Raw genomic sequence first — 26,948 nt, 5'->3', positions numbered from 1 at the left:
TCTTCCCTACAATTTCCATGGACCCTCCGTACAATCATGTTTAGACCAGCGAGCCAGTGGTTAACGAAAAAACTTGTTAATACTCTCTTCTAAAAAAAACTGTTTCTGGTTTATATACGCTGAGCAAAAATGTCTGCAAATGCGCCATAAAACTAGTCGCATTCTTTCTCAATTTTATGTGAATACAATGTTTATTATGACTGTGTATCTCGTAAGTCTAAAACTAGATCAGTCAATAATATAAATACTGCATTACGAACGAATTTGTGAGAAGCAATTATCAAGTGATAAAGCTATTTAGTAATAAAAGTAATAAACCCTTTACGGAAGTCAGAAATTCATTAATTATATTATTATCTAATGTAATTTGGCTCATGTTTAGCCAAATATAATAATCATCATCATTAGCATCTTATTTTGGTTCATTTCTGTACGGCCTTCTTCATTTTCCTCCAGAACGCCCTGCACTGGCTTCTCTGCATCCAGTGGTAGCCTACCTTTTAACAATGTCGTCACCTAGTCGCTGGGCGGACCGCGCCCTGTTTTGTTTTTGACGAAATGTTTCAAACTTTCAATTCAAGGAGCCTGCGAGTCCATCGGTTCTTGCCCATGCGCGCTACTTGGCCTGCACACTGCTGGAAATGCAACGTCGCAACGCGGTTCTAATTAGGAATTTTCGCCTCATTTCTTACACGATCACGAAGGCAAATATACCTACATATTACATATATACCAATCCGAAATAATCATGGTTTCCATACAAATCATAACCAGTCGCACATGCGCCAAGTGCGCATCTAATCCAAGGTGAGGGTTCATTGGATATACTTCAGACCTTCTCATTGGATATACTTTGACTAGTTCAGCTAGAGCTATGGTCTAGGCCGGGAGTCGATTATTATTTGTTACCCAAAAAAAAATGTATGACTTTTCAAATCCAATAGGACAAGGAAATATTTTCAAATTACATTATTTGCTTTGTTTTTCTAAGATATAATAAAATACCCGAAAGGAAAATATGAATTAATGAATGACTAGCCCGGCCATTGAATAACATTTCTATTTCGATTGATATTTCGCGGAAACGCTTCGGTTACTGTAACAATAGGCGCTCAATTGTAACAGTCAATTGGCACAGCGCCAGAAATCTTGGTCTTCTTAGAAATCGACTCTTATCATGGGATAGTCGTAATTCTATAATTTTAGGATTAGTTGATTAGTAGTATACGAATAAACAGAAATCATTAGGTGAAGCACAACTTTCAAAAGGTTCCTTCGTGCTGACAAAGGAAGGTATCAAAATATTTTATTTTATTCTAGAGTTTTTGTGTAGAAATTTTATTTTTAAAAATATTAATTTTCACTTATATATATTTGAATTAAGTAGATAAAATCTTTAGAAAATGTACTGTACGCGGCAAACCCTAAAAACGTTCAATTGTGTAACGACAGACGTCGAGGTGATACATGTACAATTTGGCATAGACAGAAATTGTATTGTTAATAAATTTAAGTCAAACTGATTTATGCATAATATATCCAGTAGTTGCATTTCAAATTGATATGGTTCTCGATGACCACGGTTGTTAAAAAGTAGTTAAATTATGTAAATAATAAAGATATAGGTACGCACAGCAGTAAAATTATATTGGTTTAGTTGAGGATATAATTTTTTCACCATTGAAAAAATCACAGGTTGCACCGCACATGTAACGCAGCTGACAACAGCATCTGCTTTTCTTAACACACAAAACACCTGTTTCCGATCGCACGTGGCGCTTTTGGTAGATTTTTCGAGATTACGGTATTAGGTATACCCTTTGTATTCTAGTAGAATATTTACGTTTCATTACTAGTACCTTGATGTGTACTTTCAAATATTTATTTTTGAAGCAATACTTCTTTTGGCGCGTTAGAGAAAAATAAGTTTTTTTTTTCTATTTTAGTGGCGTTTTTTCAACAAACGTAGAATTATGTGAAAGATAATTTTTATTTCTTTACCCGTTTTTTTATTTATTTAGTATACTTACCTGTTTAACAGCACAAAGTAACATAATCCGAGCGCATAACAAAAATGTGTCCTTAAAGAAAATATCGTGACGTTAAACACACAATAACTAAATATTCTATTGATAATTATCGGTACTGAGCAATTAAACATAATACCGTAATGTAAAAGATTACACGACACCTGTGCCATCTAGTGCTAAATAACAAGATCACCTTCAAAGTGGCACATATCGTAATACGCAGTTATATCGATAGATGGCGCTGTAAAGCATTAAGCAATGTTTAATAGATTTGAGCGTTGTATTTCTTGTTTTTACATATTTTTGAAACTTGATTTAACTTACCTTTTTCTCATACTCTTTGATACGGCTTTTAAAATTGAATCGTGAAACTTACCTGTAACAATAAATAAAACTTGAGTACACTATAATATATAGACAAGATTTTCAACATTTGACAAGAAACGAATTTAATAGATTAATTTATTTTTTGATTATTCTAAAACTTTAATTTGTGTTTATAAGTTCTATTGTTTAATTTTAATTGATGAACCATTTAAGGTGTTTAATTTTGAAATTAATTCAAAAATTAGGAAACAATCGGTTAATAAAAAAACGATTTTTAATGCAGAATGTCACATCCCTTGTTTATTCAAACTATTCAATATTATAAGAAAATTGTGAGTACTTAAGATGAATTTTATTTTAACACACCTTTAAATAACTATTAACATAGAAATTTAAAAAATATTAATCTAATAAAAACGCAACAATGCTTCGACTTTTTAAAGTGGTTCAGTCCCTATTTGTTACATGTAACTCACCGAGTATAGACCTCCGTCGATATTTGTCACGCGACAGCATTACGACCCTTAATATTTAATATGATACGCGCATTTTCTATCCTACACAACAAGAAAACAGTCTTTACTATTTAGTAACGTTTCACCTTTTACAAGCTGACGATATATTTAATTCCGACCCAAGATTCATTAGCCATCGAAAAAAATTGTAATTTTAAAGAAATTAAATGCCGACCACATTGAATGGCGTTACTTCTATCCAAGAGATGGCGCGTTACTCATTATATAATGGACGTAATTGAATTACAAGATTAAAACTGTCACTTCACTTTGAACAGTGCAAAACCCGCGCTTCATATACGTAACATGGACAGAACTGACGTTTGACTGATACTCTCCAACATCAATACTCAACACAAACAACAGCCTTTAATAGATCCACATACAAGTGATACATTTTAATCAAGCTAACCAATCGAATGGAACTTTGCTTATTGACTTATAATAGTGAAAGCATTATAATCACCTAGGCTTTTTTTTTGTCTATAACAGTCAACCAATCTATAGAGCCTCGTTACAAGTAAATTAATCAATAAGGCTTTTTATAAATGTCATAAATACTTAAATGATCCTAATCCTTGGGATTGATTTGCTCCAGTTCAAACTATTTCTATGACTCAAAATTAAAAAGAGTGGCGGAAAGTTTCTTGCCAGTACTTTTTGCCCGCTCTACGCCCTTTACTTGCGAACTGGTAGTAAATGTAAATCTACAATTTTTAATTTTTTTTTGACCTACATACAGAGTACTATATACAAGAGTTCTTAAAAAAACTAATACCTTTTAAGTTTATATAAAATGTAACGGTAATAAACACTATACAATATGAATTAATCTAGAAACCTTTAGTGTAAAAGTGGTAGGATTCACAAACAATTTGTGATTAGGTTATAGCATATATTACAATGAAGACAAATTCACACGATATTCCCACTTAATATGACTTCAACATTAATTAACAAATGGGCAGACGTTATTCTACCTATATGACTAACAGCAATAAACTAGTGCGAGCAAAGGCGGCAGCGAACAAAAGATTTAATTACGTTCTCTATACGACGCCAGACATTGATTGGTGCATTTTTTTGTATGACAAAGCTGCCCACCTGTATTTAAAAGCTTCAGGAGCTTAATTGCTTTTTCTAGAATAGAATAAATTATTTTCCCTTACTACCCATGAAATGGTACTGCTTTTAGCTAGTGGAAGCAATTTTACATAAAATTTTACCAGCATTTATAAAACGCAAAAAAATATTAAGTAAATATAATAGTAGATTACTTATTTGTATTTAATATTTAATGTAGGAACACATTTTTTTTTTAATAAAATAAATCTCTGTAAATATTTGTACTTACGGATATGACTATATTTCTACTACTAGACAGGGCACAGCTATACAGTAAGTTACCTAGGAGGATACTATTTTTGCCAATACTGGTAAATTATCTTTAAAAATGGGTGTTTTATAGTCAAACCTCGAAGCTTCGGCGCTCTTAACTTTGACTAGTTGGGATTTGACTTAGCCTTGAAGTCTTAGTCAAAGCCCAAACAAATTAAGTTGTTCATCCTCTGACTAATGAATTTTCCATAAACATAGGAAAAAAAGTGATAACGGAAAGAGTCTTCTATCGATTTGTACGTCATATAAATTTGCAAGCAATCGTAGCGGAAGCTAGTTGAACATAAACATTACTACACTATAATTTAGTGCAGTCGGATTACGCTTCCCGGTAATTCAAGAGCAGCTGTGAGCATTCCATCGGCACACTATCGTAAACTAACACTATTTTCAGTTAATGTGATCGCATGTTAGCAAACATAATATGAAAAAAATACATATAACTTGTTACGAAACTTTAAACGTATACCTTCTTTAATATATAAGACCGCGAATTAATTATATTATTTACCGAACTCGACAACATTTGTGGTCTCGCTGAATTCATTAAAAAATTTAAAACTTGCGAAATGCGTAAATTATATAATAAGTAATGTGAGTAGTTTATTACTTATTTCAATGAAAATACTTCATTACACATAATAAAATAGGCTATATGGTTAGAAAAGAAAGGCTACTAGCCCCCACACTAGGATTTCCTTAGTCGTGGGCAGTCTTCCCCATTTGACATATTAGGTATTTTAAAAGAACTTACTGAAAACTATTTTACGAAATTTTATACTAAAACAAAATAAAAACCTCATCGTGACTGGCAGAGTGGAAGGCACAAGACCTTGAGGCTGATCTCCCACTCCCGGGACCGATCAAATAAAAGCTATTACGGCTATTATCATCCCCCAGATTCAGAGGCTTGCCGAAGACAAGGGAGAGTGGAGGAAATTTTGCGGCGCCACTAACACGGCATTCAGAAATGAAGAGTGCTACTGAAAGAAGACGCTAAAAAACCGACTGCTCAAGACCGGTGAGGTCTCAACTCCAAATCATAATCTAAAACTACTGTAGCTGTTTGTTATGTATTTAATTTATTTAAGCCACCAAACGAAAAGCGTATCAATTGTGGTATTAAAACTACATAATTATATTTATCCAACGTAAATAAGTCAGCCATCAACAAAATAATAAACTAAAGGATAGGTACTAGTAAACTTATGCGCATAAAATGCAACATAAATAATAAGCCAACGAGTAAATTGGCGTAGTACCAGGAATTCGTTGAATATCTGGTTATTTCCAGCATTTCAACAATTGAATAGCGTAGTTACTAAATACTCCTATTCATAAAAACAACATAATATAATGATTGTTTTGAACAAAAGCTTCCTCCTTTCATCAGTGTCAGTGACGAGAGTAAGCGACGAATGAACGGATGCCAATTAGGATTAAAATATTATTTGGTAAGAAACAAAAATAATGCAAGGTGAAGGAATGAAGAAGGTTGATGAATATTTCATTCCAAGTGGGAATGTTTGTACGCGTCTTTATTCTTATACATACATAGTTATTAAAATTAGATACGTGACGAAATTTGCACTTTGATTTTTGATTTAAGACATTATTGCGTTTCTAACATTAAATAAGATTTAGTACATACTAAGAACAGAGCTTATATTTGGAATAATTCAAGCATGTGTTAACAATCTCTTTAAATTGAACGATAATGATGCGCAGATATTTAACATCTGATAGATTGGCATTGCAACGCGCATCCGCCAAGATCTAAAATTGAAGGTTAAATTGTGATTTTACATGAATACTATTCAAGAAATAAATGTACCTAAATATAGCCAGTGCATTATATAATTGAGGAGGAGGATCTGCTGCAGCTGAAAGCCAGCAATTGTTGGGAGGTAGCATAGAACAGGGAGCGCTGTGAAGTGTCTCGTTTCGAAGGACCTTTTTGTGCCTCAGAGCCAGGGGAGGAAGGGGTATAATATTACAAGCATTGCGTAAGACGAAACCAGGGTATTCAATTAAAAGTCGCGAGAAATGATTAACGGAATTTACGCATTCACATTCATACTAATGGACCTATTTGGGCCACTGCTTTAACGAGATACTTAAATCTCACTCTTGTCTTTTTTTTAACAAAAAAAAAGTAGTCTTAACTCCACAAAAATACGTTAAGAATATTATAACATGAATTTGAAAGATGTATTTAGGCTGATCGTGCAGTTTTTCATTATTCATACACCGGAATTTACCACTTTCATTGCAAATAAACGATTTATTAATATCCTGATGGCTGCCCACAACACAGAGAATCCTATAGTGTGGGGGAGCCAGTAGACTTTACCTAAATATCCTGTATATTATGTATAATAAAGTTTTTCTTTCTTACTATCTCTCGAGACACTAAAAACATAGGAACCTGATAGTTCCATATCTATTCAATTTATACTAAAATTATAAAGAGAAAACATTTATATATTTGTAACGAATAAACCGAAATTTGAAGTTCATATTTATTTACGAAATATTAAAAAAAATGAAACCAGGAGATAGCCATGTCGGGCCCGTATTTATTTGGAATACTGTTCAAATTATTTTGTACTAGCGGTTCTACTTGTACCTACTATAATTCTACTCTTGCGGGCTAGAAGCAATGAGCATAATGTAATTTATTAGAACATATAAGTCGGTGTTCGCCTAGACACGTCTCTGTCTTCACTCAGCAATCGACATCGTGTTTGACTGAGCGCAATATTTATTACCATCTAACCTAATGTATTGAAGCATCTAACAACATTATAGGGTATGCTTTTCAATTTAGGTAACTACAAGAACTTCCAACCGTTGAAATTCCACCCGCATAACCTTGAGAACCGTCGTTCCACAACTAAGCGTTAATTAAAGCAGTTTTTACGCGTACCACCACAATGTGGAAGCAATTACCCACAGAAGTATTCGATCCAAGTCAAATTAGGTTCCTACAAGAAAAGAACGTACCAATTTCTAATAGGCATGTAACGCGCTAACGTGCCCTATGGAATTGATTCTGTTCATGTGGGGCGGTATAACTTAAAACACCAGGTAACCCACCTCCCCGTTGGCGCCCTGTACTATAACCAGATGGTCGGGAAGTACAGTTCCAAAATATTCGCTTATATCATGCATATCACACCTTAAAATATTCATACGAATAGCGAAAGCTCACAGAATGTTATAGGTATTTCATTTATTGGCCTTGTTCAATACGTTCGTAAAACCGACGTCAGAATTTATGGTGATTTTTATATCAAGAGGCATAAATATTTGTCTTACACCAATAAATCTTTCAACTCAGATTCTTAGGGTAAGATTTATAAAAATCTTTATTCGAAAATTCCAAATGTGGTGAAAAAAAAATTACTGGGGTAATGGAAAAATTAATTTCAAAGGGTCACTCTGTTACTTTTTTTTTTCTATTTCTATGACACAGCACGATTCTTTACAATTTATATTACGCCTAGAACCCAACTAAAAATATCATTAATACTCCAAGAGCGAAATTTTATACTAATTTGTATTATTAATGTTTTTTTATGTTTATTTGAAATTACCTCTAAAACAGTATACAACCAAAACCTTAGAAGTATTTTAAACGGGTATTTGAAATTGTTCCTAGGGGGAATATTCTGTAGGGGTTGGCATCACTGAACAAAACTCATTATTAACATCGCTACATGACAATTATTCTATTCGCAGTATACCTACCAGAGACTTAATCAGCCTTTAAGTTTAAAGAACTACTTTTATTAAAAAAAGGAGTTACTACTCCGAATTAAATAAATATATTGTTTTTATTTTCGTACAAGCAATATATATCAACGCTGGATAAACCGCGAGACACAAGTTAACTACGGTGGCGGTGGTGGTTGTAGATTGTAGATGTTTAAACATATTAAATGAAACAAACTTGACGTATTCAAAGGTTATTTCTTAAATTTAAGTGACACTAATATTACCTATAAAGAATATAAACATAGTTGACGTATAGGATATTATCGGAAGCGAGACGTTACAATTTATGAGTGGGAAAAAGAAAATGGATGATCTCTAGTTTTTGGCTTCTAGTGTGCGATGATTGATAACTTTTGATACAACATACCTACGATTAGGTACTTATTAATAATTCATATATATGTAACTTAATTTAGATGACATAACTCACATCTAGACTTTTAATAAAGCTAATTGAACACCTGCTTTGTTTTCCTTTCTATGAAATTCATTAATTTTAATAATTCTTTATTCTCCTGCGCTATGTCGGTCACAAACAGAATATGAATAGGTGAATGAGTACAGGTCCATTGAACAACGCAGTTTCTTTGAATGAAGTACATTGAACAACCGTGTTTATTGTTCTTAGTACTGTTTATATAAAGCAAAACTCGGCACTCTGTAGATTCGCGTATAAACAAAATTCCGGCACAAATAAACTCTAGATAGGTTTATTTTGATATTGCAACTAAATTGTTGGATGCATAGATGCGTCATTGCTTAATTTGCCAATTTGTGGATCCAGCTGCCCACTGAAGTATTTCCGAACCAATTCGACTTAGGGTCCTTCAAGAAAAGAGCTTACAAATTCTTAAAAGGCCGGCAACGCACTCGCGAGCCCTCTAGCTTCGAGTGTTCATGGGCGGCGGTATCAATTAACATCAGATGAGCCTCCTGCCCGTTTGCCCCCTGTTCTATAAAAAATAATAATAATACTTTCAGTTGGATTCGGCAATTTAACCTTATTTTTAATTCTATCTACTATCGCGAAGATCAGAGTCTACTATACAGTTACAGAGTATACTATTATATATACAATACACAACAGAGCATCACCTGTCTGCAGCCGATCAGCGGTGAGGCTGCGCAACAGTCGTTTGATGCTGCGCCGACGTCGCACACCACAGCCTTCCTCCGCCGAGCTCATTACATTGCACTACACTTTTCACACTATCAATTTGTTCTGGTTCCAAATTACTCGTTCAACACAATATTTGTCAGAATACTATTCACCAAAATACTAGACACCAAAATTATAATGGTAAAGACTTTTAAAACTATTCTCTTCACAGTATTAGATATATATACTAGCTGACCCGGCAAACGTTGTTTTGCCATGTTTTTGTGCCAAAAAATTAAAGTTTATAATTAACAAAAAAAACATAAGGGATGATTGTAGAGGAGTGAAAATTTAGGGTTGCATGTATTTTTGTATGGTGTATCGTAAAAAAATAAAAACGAAAAAATTTGTCTAAAAAATAAATAAAAAAATTTAGGGGTGGACCACCCTTAACATTTAGGGGGATGAAAAATAGATGTTGTTCAATACTCAGACCTACCCAATACACACACAAAATTTCATGAGAATCGGTCGAGCCGTTTGCAGGAGTTCGGTTACTAACCCCGTGACACAAGAATTTTATATATAAGATATAAAATAGTATATAACACTCAAAACTCGACTGTTAAATTACTACCAATTATTCGATTAAATATCATATAGAAGAACGATGCAGCTAAGAAAGTTAATATCTGCTTAGGTAATTTAAAGTATATTAATTTATGAACCTTAAGTTAGTTTTTAATTGTATAAATCGAGAACTTGTTTTAATTATTACTAACTGGTTTATGAATCGGTTGACCGTAAGTTCGAAATTTATACTATCAATGATTCACATATAAGATTCATTACTCAACTCTGGGGGTATTTATAATGCATACTACGTCTAAATCAGGGTAATTAGACGAACGGACCCTCTGTGCAAATATCAATCACAGGAGATTACCTGGGGACATAATATAACTGTCATATATAATAGTGTATATAATACATCAAACATACATCAGTAGCCATATATTAAGTTGAGGGATAAAATGAACTTGATTTCTTAATAAACAGTACGCGCTAAGAAATTTGAGTTCTAATCAAAAATATTATGTTTTTTATATTTAACACAGACTGCATATTGTGATTAGTCAATTATTAAATTTTAATTTTTAAACGGTATTTTCAAATAAGCTCTTCAACGGATTATTCCAAATAATGGGAAATTTTTGAACTACCCTCCATTCTCAAGAATTTACAATAAAAGAAAGCATGAAGATATGTACACAATATCTTTTTGTACCGCGAAACCTGTCATAGATTCAAAGCTAAAGCCCTAAACGTGTCCATCGTATAAGTTATAACATAGCATGCGAAGGCGTGTCCGAGCTGTGCCGACAGCGCAATCTGTTGAGATCAAAGAGATTACATCTGTGTCAGACGCGACGCTACTTCCATACTGGGTATCAGATAGGGTATGATTACATGTTGCTATTAAATGGTTTAGTTTTGAGTAACATATGCAGTATCGAATATCTTGAAATACGAATATCAGTGGCAGGATTTTTTTTAAGCTCCGCTATTTAATGATACGTCATTTTTTTTAATATTGTGTGAGGCTAAAGCAGCCTCCGTTATACGTCAATGACGTAGATTCAATTCCTACAATTAACACGTATAAAAATATTTTTTTTCTGAGACAGGACGCAAACGATAAGTTCTGTATGTTGTGTCACTTACAGTCAAGTGCTCACCGACGCCTATGGACACCTGCTTCCCAGAAGGAATGCAACTTGCCGTCTAAGTTTAACTGATATAGGAATGTAAGGAATTGCATCACATCGGAATATTAAATGTAAAAGTCCAAACCTTAACCCACTTGCCTTCGAATTTGCCCCTCGATCAACCCTTTAAGGTACTTAATTTATTTTATAGAACACATAAATTATGTAAGAGCACTCTACTACCGAAATATATAGCATTTCGCTCGTATATTTTTCCAAATGCTTAAAAATACGGTTTACAGCGTATTATATCGTAGTCACCGGCGAAGGAATGACGGACGATAAAACGTTATGACCTGTTTCAGTTTACGATCAATCCACTGTTTCAATGTTTTCGTATTATTACGACAAATGTTACTAATAAGAATTACATGATGATGATCCTATGTTTTAAATTGGGATAAGCTAACCTTTTAGTGCTAGATTACTTCTAATTAATTTGCTATATTTGTTTTAAAATAAGTGTTGTTTGAAAAAGCGATTTTTAAAAGACTACTGAGAGCTTTTTACGCCGGCTTTTTCTCTTGGCCTACACCCTCTGTCTTCTTTGCCAATGAGTAGGGATGCCTACAGATCCTACCTATCTTATGTTCCATAATAAAAAAAAAATTTAATCTAGACAAAAAAATGTTTATAACTTTTAGACACTATTAAAGGAATTAAATTTATCTAATTGATTTGTTATTGTGATTCAAAATGCAACTACGGAAAACACTTTCTATTCTCGTTTCAATGTAACCACAAAATATAGGAAAAATATTTTGATAGCATTTAGCCAAGTGGCCCAAATATCATGGCTCAATGACATTTTACACAACACTCAACAAATGGGACGCTAGCACCTACATGCCTCAATTTAAAACTTCAAAGGGTTAAATACTTAAATTATCTTACACCACATTTTGGGCTTAAATTATTTAGAATGTTTTCAATACTTTTAAAGCACCTACATTCATAATAAAATACCTATTTAACCGTTTCATCTGACTTAAATCGAATCGCGTTTTCTTCTGATAACAACTCCTACTCGTGTAATTAAAACAACGCGTTATTAAAGTGGAATTTAAATTTTATTTATTTGTAGTAATAACGTTGATACATTAAAAATCTATGCAAAGGCATACCAAAGGGTTTCCTGGCTAAGAATAATCCATTGATGAGGAAGTTAGTTAGAAACATACATTCTAGTTTTATAACATTTACCTAGTTAATCTATGGTTATACTCGTATGCAACTTTATAACTTATAAACAAACGACAACAAATAAATCAAGTATTCTATTAGTTACTAAAAGTCTATTAGTATTATCTTTACAATCGATCAAAAATGAAAAAGTACATTCCTTACAACTTTGCAACCTTTTCATAGGCCATCTAAAATCGAATCACGGGTGCATCCACCCTTCACACTTTTTCAGTCGACTGACGATATTAGTGAACGTGCGGACCTAATGTAAATGAATGGACGCTAAAACGAGATTTATGAAACCAATAGGCTAGGGGCCTTTCAAGAGTTACGTAAGCACTATAGAGGTAGGGGGGGGGGGGAGGACTTTGGTGGGATTTGGTGATTACGTCAACAGTAATTATTTACTTTTTTACACATTGCCTATGCTTACTCAGAAATGCACTATCGAGGATTATGTATTATTATTTTTGAGAACTTTGCTACTTTTTATGACAAGAGAAGGGGGGATAAATTGCCGAAAATCTGCTTACTAGAACGGCCCCCCACACCAAACTCAAGGTACACTGTGAGATTAATTTCGTTACAACCATATTTTTTAGTTTTATTATTATTATTGAACAACTGTAAAACTTTTTAAATTTTAACTCAAAAAATTTCGTCAATTTTGTACATCGATTTTAATCGTTAATTTTCAGTACTTGTTTAACCGATTTAATGCCATCAAGGGCGCAAATCAAAAATTAAATTTAAAAAAAATCTAAATTTTTATTGATAATCCCGATAACTTATGGGGTTAATTATAGACTATGTGTTAAGTTACGCTACGTAATCAAAGTCGCGAGTGTATTTTATTACAAATTGTTTCGTGCACGAATGTACATAGACCTTTGGCCAGTCGCCAGAGGAGCGGGATGTTTCCCGCATTTTATTGTTCACGTACAGCAATAGATGAAGAATTATAGTCAACTTGAGACATCATAATTTATCGTTATTCACGACCATTACCTGCTGTTTTTATAAAGTTACAGTTTCGATTGTAAGTTTTACTTCAAATAAATTGGAATGAACAATCTACAAGTTCATTTAATTAATATCTAAAATGCAAAATGGACTTTAAAATAACCTTTACATTTTGCTAAGCACATTTTGAACTATATTAGACACAAGTAAAACTTATAACACTGTTCCGCACGGAGTGAATCAGCTGTTTGGCGGACGTCCAGACACCAGGTTACGTACACATTGTTATTTTTCTCGTGTAAGGGGACACAGGCATTAATCATTACACTTAACATATGCCGAAGTATGTACAAATTTTCAATTATTTATATTCGAGGGTAGCGCGTAATGTAAAATATATTGTTCAAGGCTACCCTCAATAAATTTTCGTTAGAGTTTAATAGTTATTTATAGCGCCTGTAGTGGTTCACGGATAAAAAGATTTTTCATACAAATAACGTTTTTTGCCACATATTTAATGCTTTTAACACATAATAGCTAGTCGGATACTTCGGATACTATGCAATGAGTGCATTTAATTGTATCAGAAATAAAAATATAATAAAAATCAGCGGCGCTTCAACCTTTTTACGTCTGGGCCTCAAAATTCTGTATCTGTTTCAAGATCATTTGTCAATGAGTCGAGCTTTTGGGTCTTAGGCAAGCCGGTTTCCTCACTATGTTTTCCTTCACCGTTCGAGCGAATGGTAATATGCGCACATAGAAAGAAAGTCCATTGGTGCACAGCCGGGGATCGAACCTAGGGCCTAATAGATAGGCCCCTAGGCCTACTTCACTGCTATCACAAATACTAATATTATAAGTTTAGATATTAATAATGAATCTCAACTTCGATCTCTTGCGTTTCAATGGTAGTTGAAATATTTACAAATATAACAGATTTCCCATATCTCAAGCAAATGTTTTGGTGTCAAGTGGTGGCCGATGACCTTGACCGCTTGGCGCTGTTCCATACTGATAACAAAATGCACGCGCATCGCATTCCACTTAAAGGACCTGACCCATATAGGATATATTGGGCGTATCCTAACCATTATATTAGCTGCAGTATTTTACATCAAGATTGAAAACTAATTAATAAAGAAAAATCAATACTATACTTGACCATAAGAATTAGTAGAATTATCGAATAAAAGTATAAAACAAGTATTAATTGTAAGATTAAAATATTTCTGTGTTTTGAAACTTACGTAAAAAAATCTCATAGATTTGCGCAGTCTACTTTTGATAATCCAGATTCCATTAGTAGAATTTCGAACTCGAGATTCGAAGACACTTAAAACCATATATAAATAGGCTTGTCATTACAATTAAAATCTTAGGGTTGTCTGTTGTATCTGTTGTATCCCCATGTTATTCAAGAGATAAAGCGCAGTCGCATTATTTATTTATCATGAAACAAACAGATCACTTTAATCAATTACACAGATTATTATACAGATATTATTATTACAGATCAATTTACAAATAATTATAAAGATTCGTGGCTTCAGCCGACGGGAAATCCAAATAAGAAGAGAATAAATACATACTACAATATTCATAAAATTGAAATAGATAAGGCATAAAAAATGTATAAGAAATGTTTCCACTACTTCGAAAACAAAATCAACGAGTCTATCGAGACTGTTCTATTCTAAAGCTTGAAAGTTATACAAATTAAAATCTTTTAAGCCAAGAGTCTGATACTGAACAATTTCTTCATTCCTTTGGATAGTAATAAAACCATCTGCTGGTGTAAATTGATGAAAAAAGTAATGCAAACCATATCTGAACTATTCGTCGTATTCCCTTCGCAGCCCTACAGGAGACAGTGGTGATTACAGTGAATTCTGAAATAGTATTTGTAGATCGATACCGGAACTTTGTTCTATAAACGAAACGAACAGTTGGCCGATGCAACATTTAACGTACCGTTAGCTTACACATCCTTCAAAATAAATAATTTTTACGTGCTTTAAATTATACGCTAACAACCCTATTGTTTGATTCTAATTACTTAAAGTATAATACCTACAGTATCTTCGACACTGTACCTACATAGACAATATTGTGCATAATAAATGCACTTTATGTGCATGTCCTTAAGAAATGATCATGGATCAGACACAATAATCTGAGGCCCAGACCTAAATGGTAGCAACCACTGGAATATATATAATAATAAAGTCTTATATCTAAATGTGTAACTATTGTCTGTAATAAGTTCAACATATTTGATTGTAGCTCCCGACAAGATTGTGACTTTGACTATTGTCTCTATATGTAATCTTTTTTCTTAAAAGTTTAATGCTATATGATCGCCCGTCTACTTAGAATTTAATTAAAATTTGGTCTGATTTTTACAAGGAAATAACTAAAATTTGAGATGAATACTCAACTCCTATAATATTAATTGGTATCTCTCAAATTATCAGGATGATTTAACAAATATTTAAAGATTTTTATGCTATCGATCCACGGTGTTCCCCATGCGAGAGACACGAGCCACTATTTATATTTCACATTACCCGATGCAACCGTTATATGATTTATTGCATTTTAATGTAAGCTATTAGATCTATCTTGTTCTATTTCACGTTTAAACAGATGCACATGTTATGTTACGTTAGATATTGTTTTATTTTTAATTTTCTTAATTAAGTGGTTCACGTGTTGTCTACAATTTTAGAAAATAGACAAGAAATTTAAGCCGCAAAACCCTAACCTTTTTATAAAAAAAAGCATGTCCTATCAATTGGTATACAAACACCAGCAAGTATGCGTTCCCCTCACCCTAAATCCTACATCCCTCCGTAGACGCCATGGCGCCTAAGCCATGAAATGCACAGCGACCTGCACTATAGGTACCCGTTAAATCAATAAACATAAAATCAGAAGGTTTGTGGCAATATTGGATGCTCCAAATTGGATTCAGCGCTCAGTTTTGAAACGGCGGACGTCGAGGTGATACGGGTGGAATTTCGTATTCTGGCCTGACGTCCGATGATGAATCTCAGCTGCAGGTATTAATCCGAACAACTTCTCTGAACACTCTCCATGGTAAATGCGGTAGAAGATGAAGAGTGACCCCACATCTCTACGCAACGATTTTAAAATAAAGCGAAGCATTGTGAAGTATTTTAAAGAGAAACCGAAATAAACTCTCCAAAGCTTACGTAGATGTTACATTATGGGGTATCGAATTGTTTCATAATATTTATTTATTAAGATACGGGAAGCGTTTACCACTATACCAACCAACACCGCTGAAAGATTTTTTTTACATAAATATTTAAGGTATTTATTTATTAATTTTTTTAGGTAATTAAGTTAAGATTAGTTGTTAGCTCAGGACATTAATATTCATAACTTGGTCGAAGTCATACTAGAAAGTCAACTATTGATATATCAAACAATTTGCTACACTATAAAAGTTTGTAATGATTACAATAACGCCTCATTTTAAATTTATATTATATTATGTAACAAGGTTTTGCTTGAACGAGATTTTCATCTTCAATAGAGTTTAAACTTATTTGAACCTGCAAAACTTTTACAAAGATTTCAAAAGAAACATTGCTTACAGTTCACAGTAAATAAATTAGGATATATATTACAAGCTATAAATCACAAATTTATGAAGGCTTTATATATGACAACCAATTGAAAAATTTTCTATTTCTAAAGAGACAAGAGACATCTAATGTTTCGCAACTAGAAACAGTTTTTAGTGGAAAATTAAATTGTAGTTTTTAGTATTTTTCTTTACTTGTTATTTATGTATCCCACGGTTTAAACCTTATCTGGCCTTCCACTAATAATTCAACACCAATATTAGCCAAATCGCTCCAGTCGTTCTCGAGTTTTAACGAGACTAACAATATTAAAGATAATACATAATTATTTTTACAACGTAATAAAATCATTACTATTATTGATAGGATACCGATAAAACGGAGAGAGAATTACCACTAAATTATTTGAGGAGTAAAACAGATTGCATGGGCATCGGAACTGTATGTGGCTGAAAAGTATTTTAGATCCAGGAGGCATTCGTGCTGTCTACACAGACAGTGGAGCTCCCGAATGCTTCGGTAGCAGACATCAATTCCATTTATGATCTCGCATACTTAACCGATTTCTCCGTTTAGAATCTGTCACTGGTTTGGGGGAATGTAAGCTATTTTTTGTAATTATACTTCTTTTGGCGCGTTAGGGATAAACGATAAAAGTCACACAGACTCCGTCACAAAAACCGACACCCTGAACTAGGATATTCAACATTTTAAAATAAAAATGTCCATTTATTATTAACTAGGTAATGCGTTATAATAAAACATGTATTGATACCTGCTAGTGTCGTTTTGTCTACAAAAGTAGAAGGCGAACGAAATTTTTTTTTATAAGATCTTTACCCTGCTACGCCAAAGAATTATAATTTATCACGCGTCTATATGTAACACACAAGTAGTATGTAAGTCTTAATATTTTGATTTTTGTTTAGCATATTAGTCATATGCTTGACAATAACAAACTCTGGCTTAAGGTGAAAATTTAAAATCACCAAGAGTACAAAAGAATAAAGACAAAGCGTATTTTAAATTGTCCTACTTCTTTTCAGCAGTAGGTACATTAAACAGTCTTTTTGTTAGAAACTTTTAATTGAGTACTCTCAAACAAGCACGTCCCTTTTGACTCCTGGCTCAAAGGTCAGACCTCAGTATAATCCTGTTTAAAAAAAAACAAGAGCTGGTATATTTATTAAGACATAATGATATATAGTTATTAAAATATCACAACAATTAACGTGTTATGTATGTTGTTATTGCCAAAAATATCTATGTACTAAAGATTACATTTCAGCACACACTTAACATTCCCAAGTATCAGAGAATCAAAGTGAAATACAAAACATATTGAAAAAGCTATTTAGTATATCAAAATTATTGCAAGTCGAATTGAAACAAATGTATTATTATTTTGCATGAATAAAATTATAACAGAACCTTATGTTCAGAACTAAAATCCTGTGACCTGAAAGGTTTTCATGAGTATTTCAATTTTAGATTTTCTACCTATAATCTTATTAATACACTTATTTAAAAAAATACAATTAACATAAACCATAAAAAACAAATGAAAGTGACACTACATGAAATCTAGGAACACACAACTCCGAGGAGAAAAAAGATAAGAAATAGCTGATCGGTGTACACAGAAAGCTATTTTCTTCCTCGTTCGAGACAAAAGCATTACCCAATCTCTCACGTTCCAAACAGACCTTGACACGCTGATCTCCATTGGTTTTATCGACTTTTATCCTATCATCGGACAATGTTACCTAGAGCTTCTTTTAAAATGTAATTGGACAAACTCAATAATGCTAACGTACTTTAAGAAAATAGCAAATAAAAATACCTTTGTCGATCTCTCATACATTATTTTTAGTGAGCTGTGTGTGGTTGTGTTGTCTTTGATAAATAAACTTTCGACGATTTCATACAAGACAGTAGGGAACTTGTATGAAATCCTCTAAAGTAGTCAAGTAGAAGGTAGTAAAAAAATTACGCAATCATCGGGTGTCGCTTAGAAAATTTCTGCACACGTTTGAGCTTTAGACTAACAGTCTTAGGCATAAAAAAGTACCTATAATTGTAATAATAACTATATAATTAAAATAATATATAAACATATTTAGTGGTCTATATTTTTTTTAGTAAGCAATTATCTGACTTTTGATTAAGATTAGCCGGGAGCGATTTCTTTTACATTTTCTTTTTACATAGAATTACGGCCGCGTGTAAAATTATTATCAAAGACAAATATCAACCGCCTTTGTGGTTTGGAGCTTTTTAACATGACAGAATTCAATTAGCCTCTCATCTTACATCATCTCCCATACAATCCAAGAAAATTACTTTATCGATCACGTATTAGTCAAAGATGGTTGAATAAAAATTTACACTTTCACGTAAGACACGTGTAATGCACCGAAGAAACGAACTGCAAAAGAAAAAACAAAATCAGCAAGGAACCGTCTCATTCCAGTGGAAACCTTGACCCAGTGTTTTCTATTGCTCTATTATCGTTTCCGCTACGACATCCTACTAGCGAGTCTAATAAACAGGAGCGGATTTTAAGCTTAAATATGTAAAGATCTATCGCCGATAGGGAACCATTTACCTACATATAATTTATATCGTAATAATTGTGTTTACGGTTTAAGACTTAGTAGGTATATGAATAGTATTCCATAGAAGTGCTTACTCACTAATTACTTTTAAGTATATGTGTTGTTGCATTAAAAATTACTTTTAATAAGCCTGATATTGGAAATAGTTATATCTTAAAAATCGTTATAAAGATAAATAATGTAATAGATTTTAGTTTAAACCCCGGGAATTTACTAGCAAAAACATTCGATTAATTTAAGGACAATCAAAATCGTTATACATATAAGGATATATTTAAATATTGTTTATCCAACTGAAGCTCCAGGGGCCCCACAAGAATTAAATTCGTATCTGTGCTAGCTTTCACATTACCCGCGCTTCGCCTGAGAGCAAATAGGACACTTCAGACCATCTAATTGTTTGTATTGTTCGAGAAATTGTCTTTTAAATTGGTCGGTATTTCAAAAATAAATCATATTATTAAATAAATATGTTACAGCCGTTTAATATAAAACTAATATTATATATTATATGAACTATAATCACTATTACTTTCGACGAGGTATTTTTATGTGAATATGAAGGTATTTTGAAAAATTATCACTGTAACTTTATGTTCACACAGTTTTCTTAAAACATCTGCGTATCACAAAGTATAAACTTTGTGATACGCAGATGAAATTATTAGACCCTTCACGTCTATTATTTGATTAGCACTAACATAGTTATTCCAGAAAACCCGCTGACATTTGGGTGAAATGTCAGCGAACATATCAGCAGGATGAGATACCACCGGCAGACAGATAAAATTGTACGCGCTAAGTTTACACATAACAAATCATTTGTGGCAAATTAGTAAACACGATTCACGATTAAAAAGGCCGTGAGGGGACCGAAGGCTAACATAATCAAGCAATCAAAAGGATTCGGGAAGAATGTAGTTTAAGTAATTACCAGAGCGTACAAGTAAAAAGGAATTCAATAATTGCAAAAATTTCACTAACAATTTCCGCATACAAAAGGCTGTCAAATGTAGCAAAAATATACGAGTCGTAGCTATGGCTAGGATTACGCTCTTCGTTATAAGGCATTTATCTATTTTGACAACCAAATTCAATGTGATTGTACGTATGTATACATAGCAGTTAGCAAAGTATACCGCGTGTCAGTTTTGCTTGAAGCTGATTTATAAAGTCGTCACAATAAATGTTTAGTAACACGAAAGTTATATTTCATTGTTGTTTAAACAATATTAACATAGCGAAACAGAGGTGATTAAGAATTTTTTCACACCACGTCATCGTTAACGTCCGATGGACATAAAATCCATTTGTTTTGAGTATAAAGTCGATCAAACAGAGTAGGAGCTGGATGACGCAAGACAGAACAAATAACTCCAGTAAAAACACGATTAAAGTGTGTGATTTTTTGCTGCCTCCATTTACACGGCATAGAATATTACTTTTACATTTACAGTAGTATCAAAAAGATTTTCTTTAATATTTCGCCTTTAAGTAAGCAGATTTTCTGCCCTTCATCTTGTCAGCAAAATTAAGCAAAACTCCCAAAAGTAATAGTATATAAACGGTTACATTTTTTTAAGGAATCCCAGATGGTGCATTTCGTTTTGAAGAATAGACAATGTGTGGGTGGTAATATGTGTAAATTATTACAGACCTACTAATTACTGTTGACGTAATGACCAAATTCCACCAAAGACCTTTACATCTATAGTGCTTACGTAATACTTGAAAGGCCCCTGACGCAGTGAAACATCATTAATTAGATTATCTCTCTATTAAAGTTAAACATTTTCCTTGCATTTTTCAATAACTACAAATTGATTGATGAACATTAAAAGCGCCATGAACGGAAATACAAATCGCCATACCGGAATAAACCGCTGTTTTCTTGGCGCCTTACTTTATAAGCTGTACCCTTGAGAAGGGTCGCCACTCCCATACCTAACATAATAATTAAAGTAATAGAAAGCTTCGCATAACTAAAATTTCGCGTTAAGTTTACGAGTTTGTTTGTAAACACAAAGTTCACTTAGTGCAATAAATCCTGAAACTAAATTGGTAAAGCAAATGCTATGAATGTAGGGACAAAAAGAATAACTAAAGATAGAAAATTCAACAAATTTAGTAACATTATATCTTTTTTTATTCGGTCATCTAGCTTTGATAATAATTGTTGTTAAAGTCGTTATCCTTTCAAGTCCTAATAATTATATATTAAATGTTTTAATTATAATTGCGATGCATAACGTATGAAACAAAAAGTTATGTCGTATAGTGCAGTGTGTCATCGCAAACAATAGTAGGACTATAAAGATAATTGAACTATTTCTCTCAATTGAAAAGCTGCAACACTGATTGCTTAAACCGGTTGCATTTATATTGTATCGCGTTATCAATATACAACATATTGTACATAGTTGAGTATATAACATATAGTCTCATGTGTGATATGTTAGAAAATTCAATGTGTTGTCCAGTGATACCAAGCCTTATCTTTACACAAAAAGGTCCAAAATCTTATACATGTTAGCCAGTTACGATCTGATTTATAATAATAAGCTTTTGTATTTTATTATTTTGTGCTTACAAAAACCTGCCAACGCTCGCTACTAATACATCGGTACATAAAAAATACAAAATTGGATGTAATAATATTATATTTTTTATTGTTACAAAAACAGATCGCTATGCATCTAGGTAGACTATGTAGAGGCTTATATTAGGTTGGTTTTTAAAGAAATGTAATTCTTATGATCCTGCAAGACTACAATTAAGGTCATTGACCTTTTCTATTGTAATTCTCGTTAGTAGATACCAATATGCTTCATACTAAGAAAAACCAAACAAAGCGTTGGAATAGAGTAGTGGGCCCGCGGCGACGCCTATAAATACTGATACACCGCTTTCCGGACGTCAATGAACGTAGTCACAGACAAACGTGAGTAATACGCTAATTATAATATTTAACGAGTGTAATTCATTCTCTGCTCTATGGTATGGTGGTAAGTTCCTCCAATGACATCTAAACACTTAAACTAATATTTAGTAAGCAGCATCGATTTGGTAGTTGTTTTAGTAGGGCACTATATATGCTCTTAGTGTTAGCTTTGTCGTAATTAGATTCGATTGTTCTCCATCGATTCCTTGTATTGGATAGGACAGGACATAACCCAACGGGAGTCATCGTCGCCCATGGACATCCATTTTAGTGGGCGAGTTGCCTGCTTAGTTAGGAGTATCCCATTTCTTAAAAAAATAGATTCCTTTTTTTGTGAAAATAAAATACATTCGTATTAACTTTCTTCAATAGATGTCCTAATAAATCATCACTTTTACATCGAATTAATTAATTTCAATTCACATATTGTCTCCTATATATATTCTATTGTAAAAACGGTAAGACTATAATTTGCAGCTAGCAGTCTGGAAGCCAATTTAAACCTAATTGCATTGAAGTCGTGTTTTGAATAAAACGCCGCTTATTAAACACAATTTACCAATAACTCAATGTCTTTCATACTTAAGCAAACAAGATCATACTAATATTATAATACATATTTAGCCTAAGTAAGATTATTTACAAACTGACTTAAAATTTAAAAGTAATTTCTTAAACTATATAAATAATAATGACTTGCAAAATGACAAGCTCTTGCGCTTAACAACAGTTTTGAATTTCCTTTTTTTTTAATCTTGGAACTCAGAAAATTGGAAAACATTCACGGAAAAGCCTACAAACCAGATTTTTTCTGTAAATGTGTACATAATTCTCCAAGGTTTACGGGTTATGGTTGTCCGTGATAGGCCTCAACGGGTCTTTTGTTTATATATAAATATGTATATAAGACGGTAAATAAAATCTATCTCAGACACGGATAAATGAGATTCCCTGTCTGCTAGTAGCCTGGTGTAATTAATTAATTATATATTTAATCTCATGTTTATCTCAAGGTGTTAGGTCAAGCAAAATATAATAATATTATTTAACTTAATTGCGATAAGCAAGAAAAACGACAAAGTCAGACACGATATATGACAACAAGTTAAAATATGCATTAAAAAATTGGTCAAAAAAAAGAAACACGCCCTGCGTAAATTCCAAATAAAAATCATACAAATACTGGATGAACAGAACTTCAACCTACACAAACAACGTAATACAATATGACACGTAACGCAGCCGACCGCTCGGCGCGCGAACCCCGCGTCTACTACTTTCAGTCTGAATTTCTGAAACTTTCAGGAGCTTACGCGAGCTTACAACTTACGATGTTCAACTCGAACATGCCTATAATGATTGTATTTAAATACTGAACTTCATAAACATTAATTCCAAAAAAAACTACATATTTCTTGCGATCCCTTTCAGTGCTAACAAAATTAAAATATATATAGACCAAGTATTGTTTTTTTTTTTCAAATTTAATAATGTTAGTTATGTCAAATCAATAATATAAAACAATATACAGATTTATGTACTAGTTAAACGGTAAATGAAAATGTATAGACATTTTCATCAATCAAAAGCCGATAACAGCAAATACTTCTACAAAAACATTCCCGTGAGCACAGAAACAACCGGCGGGGAACACTCAAAGAACAATTAAAATCTCTATTTATACCGACTGACGACTATGAGTCACTTTCAATAGTTGGTCATTTTAATTTGTTTTTTTTTTAAAGAACCGGGGGCAAACGGGCAGGAGGCTCACCTGATGTTAACTTAAATATTTTAATAGGATTTAAGCTATTGGGTATAAGTGTATTCAAACATACATGGTTCTCCAAACCATTAAGAGAACAGACTTTTTCAGTTACACACACACACACACACCATACACTTCTCTATATAATATTTGGTCTGTAAACCTTATAATTTTCATTTTTAATAACAAATATTTTGTACAGTAAGTTAAGGTTTTCTAAATAAATTAATTAACAAATAAACCTCACAAACCGGACATAAGACTCGTAGAATATACGGTAGGATTTTTGATATAGAGATACGCAGACATTTCAGTTTTCTACCTTTAATTGCTGTTATCAGAAAATTCATACTTTTACCATTATGAACTCGAATATTACGTTGTTGTCACTTCTCTGTGACAAAACCATATATCCCAAGGTATGTTTGTCCAAATTTTCGAACACAACTATATTCTTTTTCCTACAACAAATTTCATAAAAAAGAGTGTGACTTTACATGAATTACAATCTATTCTACACAATAATTATGACCAATAAGTAATATTATGTTGACTTAATTCAACGACTATTAATAACACATCAATTTAGTGAAACGTAAATAAATAACGCAAAGGTCAAGGTATTCTGGTCGGCGCGGATATAGAAACACTGGATGTCTCCCAACAATGTCATTCATATTTACATTGGGAAGGGCGAACGTAAATTGATAATGTTTCGGAATGTCAATTTGACTTTGTCGTATACGTCAGTGACTGTTTATCATATCTGATGTCAGCTACCGTCGCCCATGGACAAATTAATAAGTGATTAGTCATCTGTCTGTCACATATTTTGATTTGGTACATGCCACTTTCCTCCTTTACGAACGAGTGTATTAGCGCTGAGTGTATCACTGAGCATTAAACAGAAAGCCATATTACCTCAGAGTATGAGAATATGAGAGTCGCACTCTTATGACTGGCAACCTAATATTTCTTATACATAAACACATTGACTTTATAACGCTTCATGTACAAAAATGCGTCTAGAAACTGAAAATCTCGTTAAAGTTATGTACATTACATATGTGCTATTGAAGTCTATAACTTATACATTTTTTTTAATGCCGTATCTCGATAAACGTAGGTACAGGCTGTGTCATAAACAAAATGCTGAAATAAAAAGCTAAAATTATAGTTATTATATATGACCTTGACTGACCTTGATTGTGAGTAGGCGTGAGGGTCTGTTCCCAGGTGGGCTCATCTTCCATCTTCCGAAAACTGCGTTCCACTACAAAAAAAAAACAGTCCATCACTTCTAGAATATATTTTACATATCATAAGTTATGTGTGTGGAATGTCACCAATGGGCATCCTTCATAGGCATTCTGCCGAAATAATATCTATCATATTATACGCCTGGTGATGGGCGTTTTAAACGGTATTTTTGTCCTCGTTTAATAAGGCCAATGGTACTGTTTTTTATAGCAAATTTTTAAAAGTTATGATACGTCACAGTTTTAATGAAACAATACCTAAATTTAACAAATAAAGATAATTATAGAGGACAAATCAAGAATATTTTACAATATTTATAAAATATGCACTAACTGTTAAGAAAGTTCGCAGTTCCAGACGACTTTCGAGATTTCCGATCGCTTGAGTCTTGACCTGAAAAAATAGCATTATTATAAAATGTATCGCATATTATATTGGTTTTAAAAAAATCTAAGTTACAAATTCAGATTCTAATGTATACGCAATATAAATCTTAATATATATATTTCTTGTGTGCGTGTGTATGTGACTGAACTGCTCCTAAACGACTGGACCGATTTAGACGAAACTTTTTGTGCGTGTTCAATTTTGTCCGCTGGACAATGTTTTTTTAATTAATTTTCAATTTATTCGTTGTTGTTGATTTTGGAATGTTTTACATTGGATCCGACAGACGGCGCTACCATCGCAGTGTCAAATTTTAAATAATATTCGAATTTTAATTTTAGGCTGTCCCGAAATTTAAAAAAAGTTTTGTTATCATTGTGTTATACATATACATTCATTGCGGATCCGCTAGTATATATATATATATATTTTATACAAAGATATAGTAAAGATAATTTCTAGTATTTTTTTCCAGACATTCATTTTTTTATTTGATTAATATATAATTATATTTAAATTTTTGTGATGTTAGTGATCTGTTTCGTGATCGTTTATTTTTTCTATCCACCTTCTATGCCTCACACTCTGCATCGACTATTTGGGTCTAAGGCATGTTGGATGTTAAAAAGAGTACCGAGAGTTTTTTACGCCGGCTTTTTCTCTCGAGCAACACACTCTGTCTTCTTTGCCGATGAGTAGGGTTGCCAACAGGCTCGAATTTATTGACGTGGAATAAGTGATACCATGATGATCTTATGTTCCAAAATAAACGTATTTTATTTTATTTTTTATTGGTTTCCTTACGATCTTTTCCTTCATCGTACGGTGAAGTATTAAATGAGCACAAGACCACACAAGCGGGGTCACCTACAACCTCATTGCTCATTCAAAAAAATGTCTAAAATTCTATATATATTTTAATAAGAAATCTACAATTACCTAACCATTAAGCGTGAACAAATATATTAAGCTTACTTGGCATATTGTTAGGATGTATTCTCTCCATAAATCGTGATATCCGGTTGTTGTGATGTTCGCCATCGAGACAACATGTCTCTTCCACTTTACGAACGCATTCTCTGTGTAATCGGAGTTTGCAGTCTGTCAAAATTACGATAAATATATATTAATATATCTTTTCTGTTCAATATAGTGTATTGCCGGTACGCCTTAAATAATTGAACAAATACGCGTAGTAATATGCAGCACACAAATATTATTTGTATGCATAACGCATTTTTTTTTCTTATATTTAATTAAACATAGATAATTTTATATCAAAACAATGTGA

General features: G+C 32.8%; 1 protein-coding gene across 3 annotated transcripts in view; it reads right to left on the bottom strand.

Annotated features, from left to right (window-relative positions):
• Nucleotides 1–26,948, bottom strand: part of LOC111001504 (rho guanine nucleotide exchange factor 11) — a 114,179-nt gene that overhangs the window by 48,728 nt on the left and 38,503 nt on the right. For all 3 annotated transcript variants that reach the window (XM_045631408.1, XM_045631410.1, XM_045631409.1), the window contains 3 exons: nt 26,633–26,758; nt 25,604–25,663; nt 25,212–25,283 (listed from right to left, as the gene is read on the bottom strand). In XM_045631408.1, coding sequence (XP_045487364.1) covers nt 25,212–25,283; nt 25,604–25,663; nt 26,633–26,758 — 258 coding nt within the window. The remainder of the gene's footprint in view (nt 1–25,211; nt 25,284–25,603; nt 25,664–26,632; nt 26,759–26,948) is intronic.

This window comes from Pieris rapae, chromosome 15 (assembly GCF_905147795.1).
Source record: "Pieris rapae chromosome 15, ilPieRapa1.1, whole genome shotgun sequence".
Lineage (NCBI taxonomy): Eukaryota > Metazoa > Arthropoda > Insecta > Lepidoptera > Pieridae > Pieris > Pieris rapae.
This window is presented reverse-complemented; position numbering and strand designations above follow the sequence as displayed.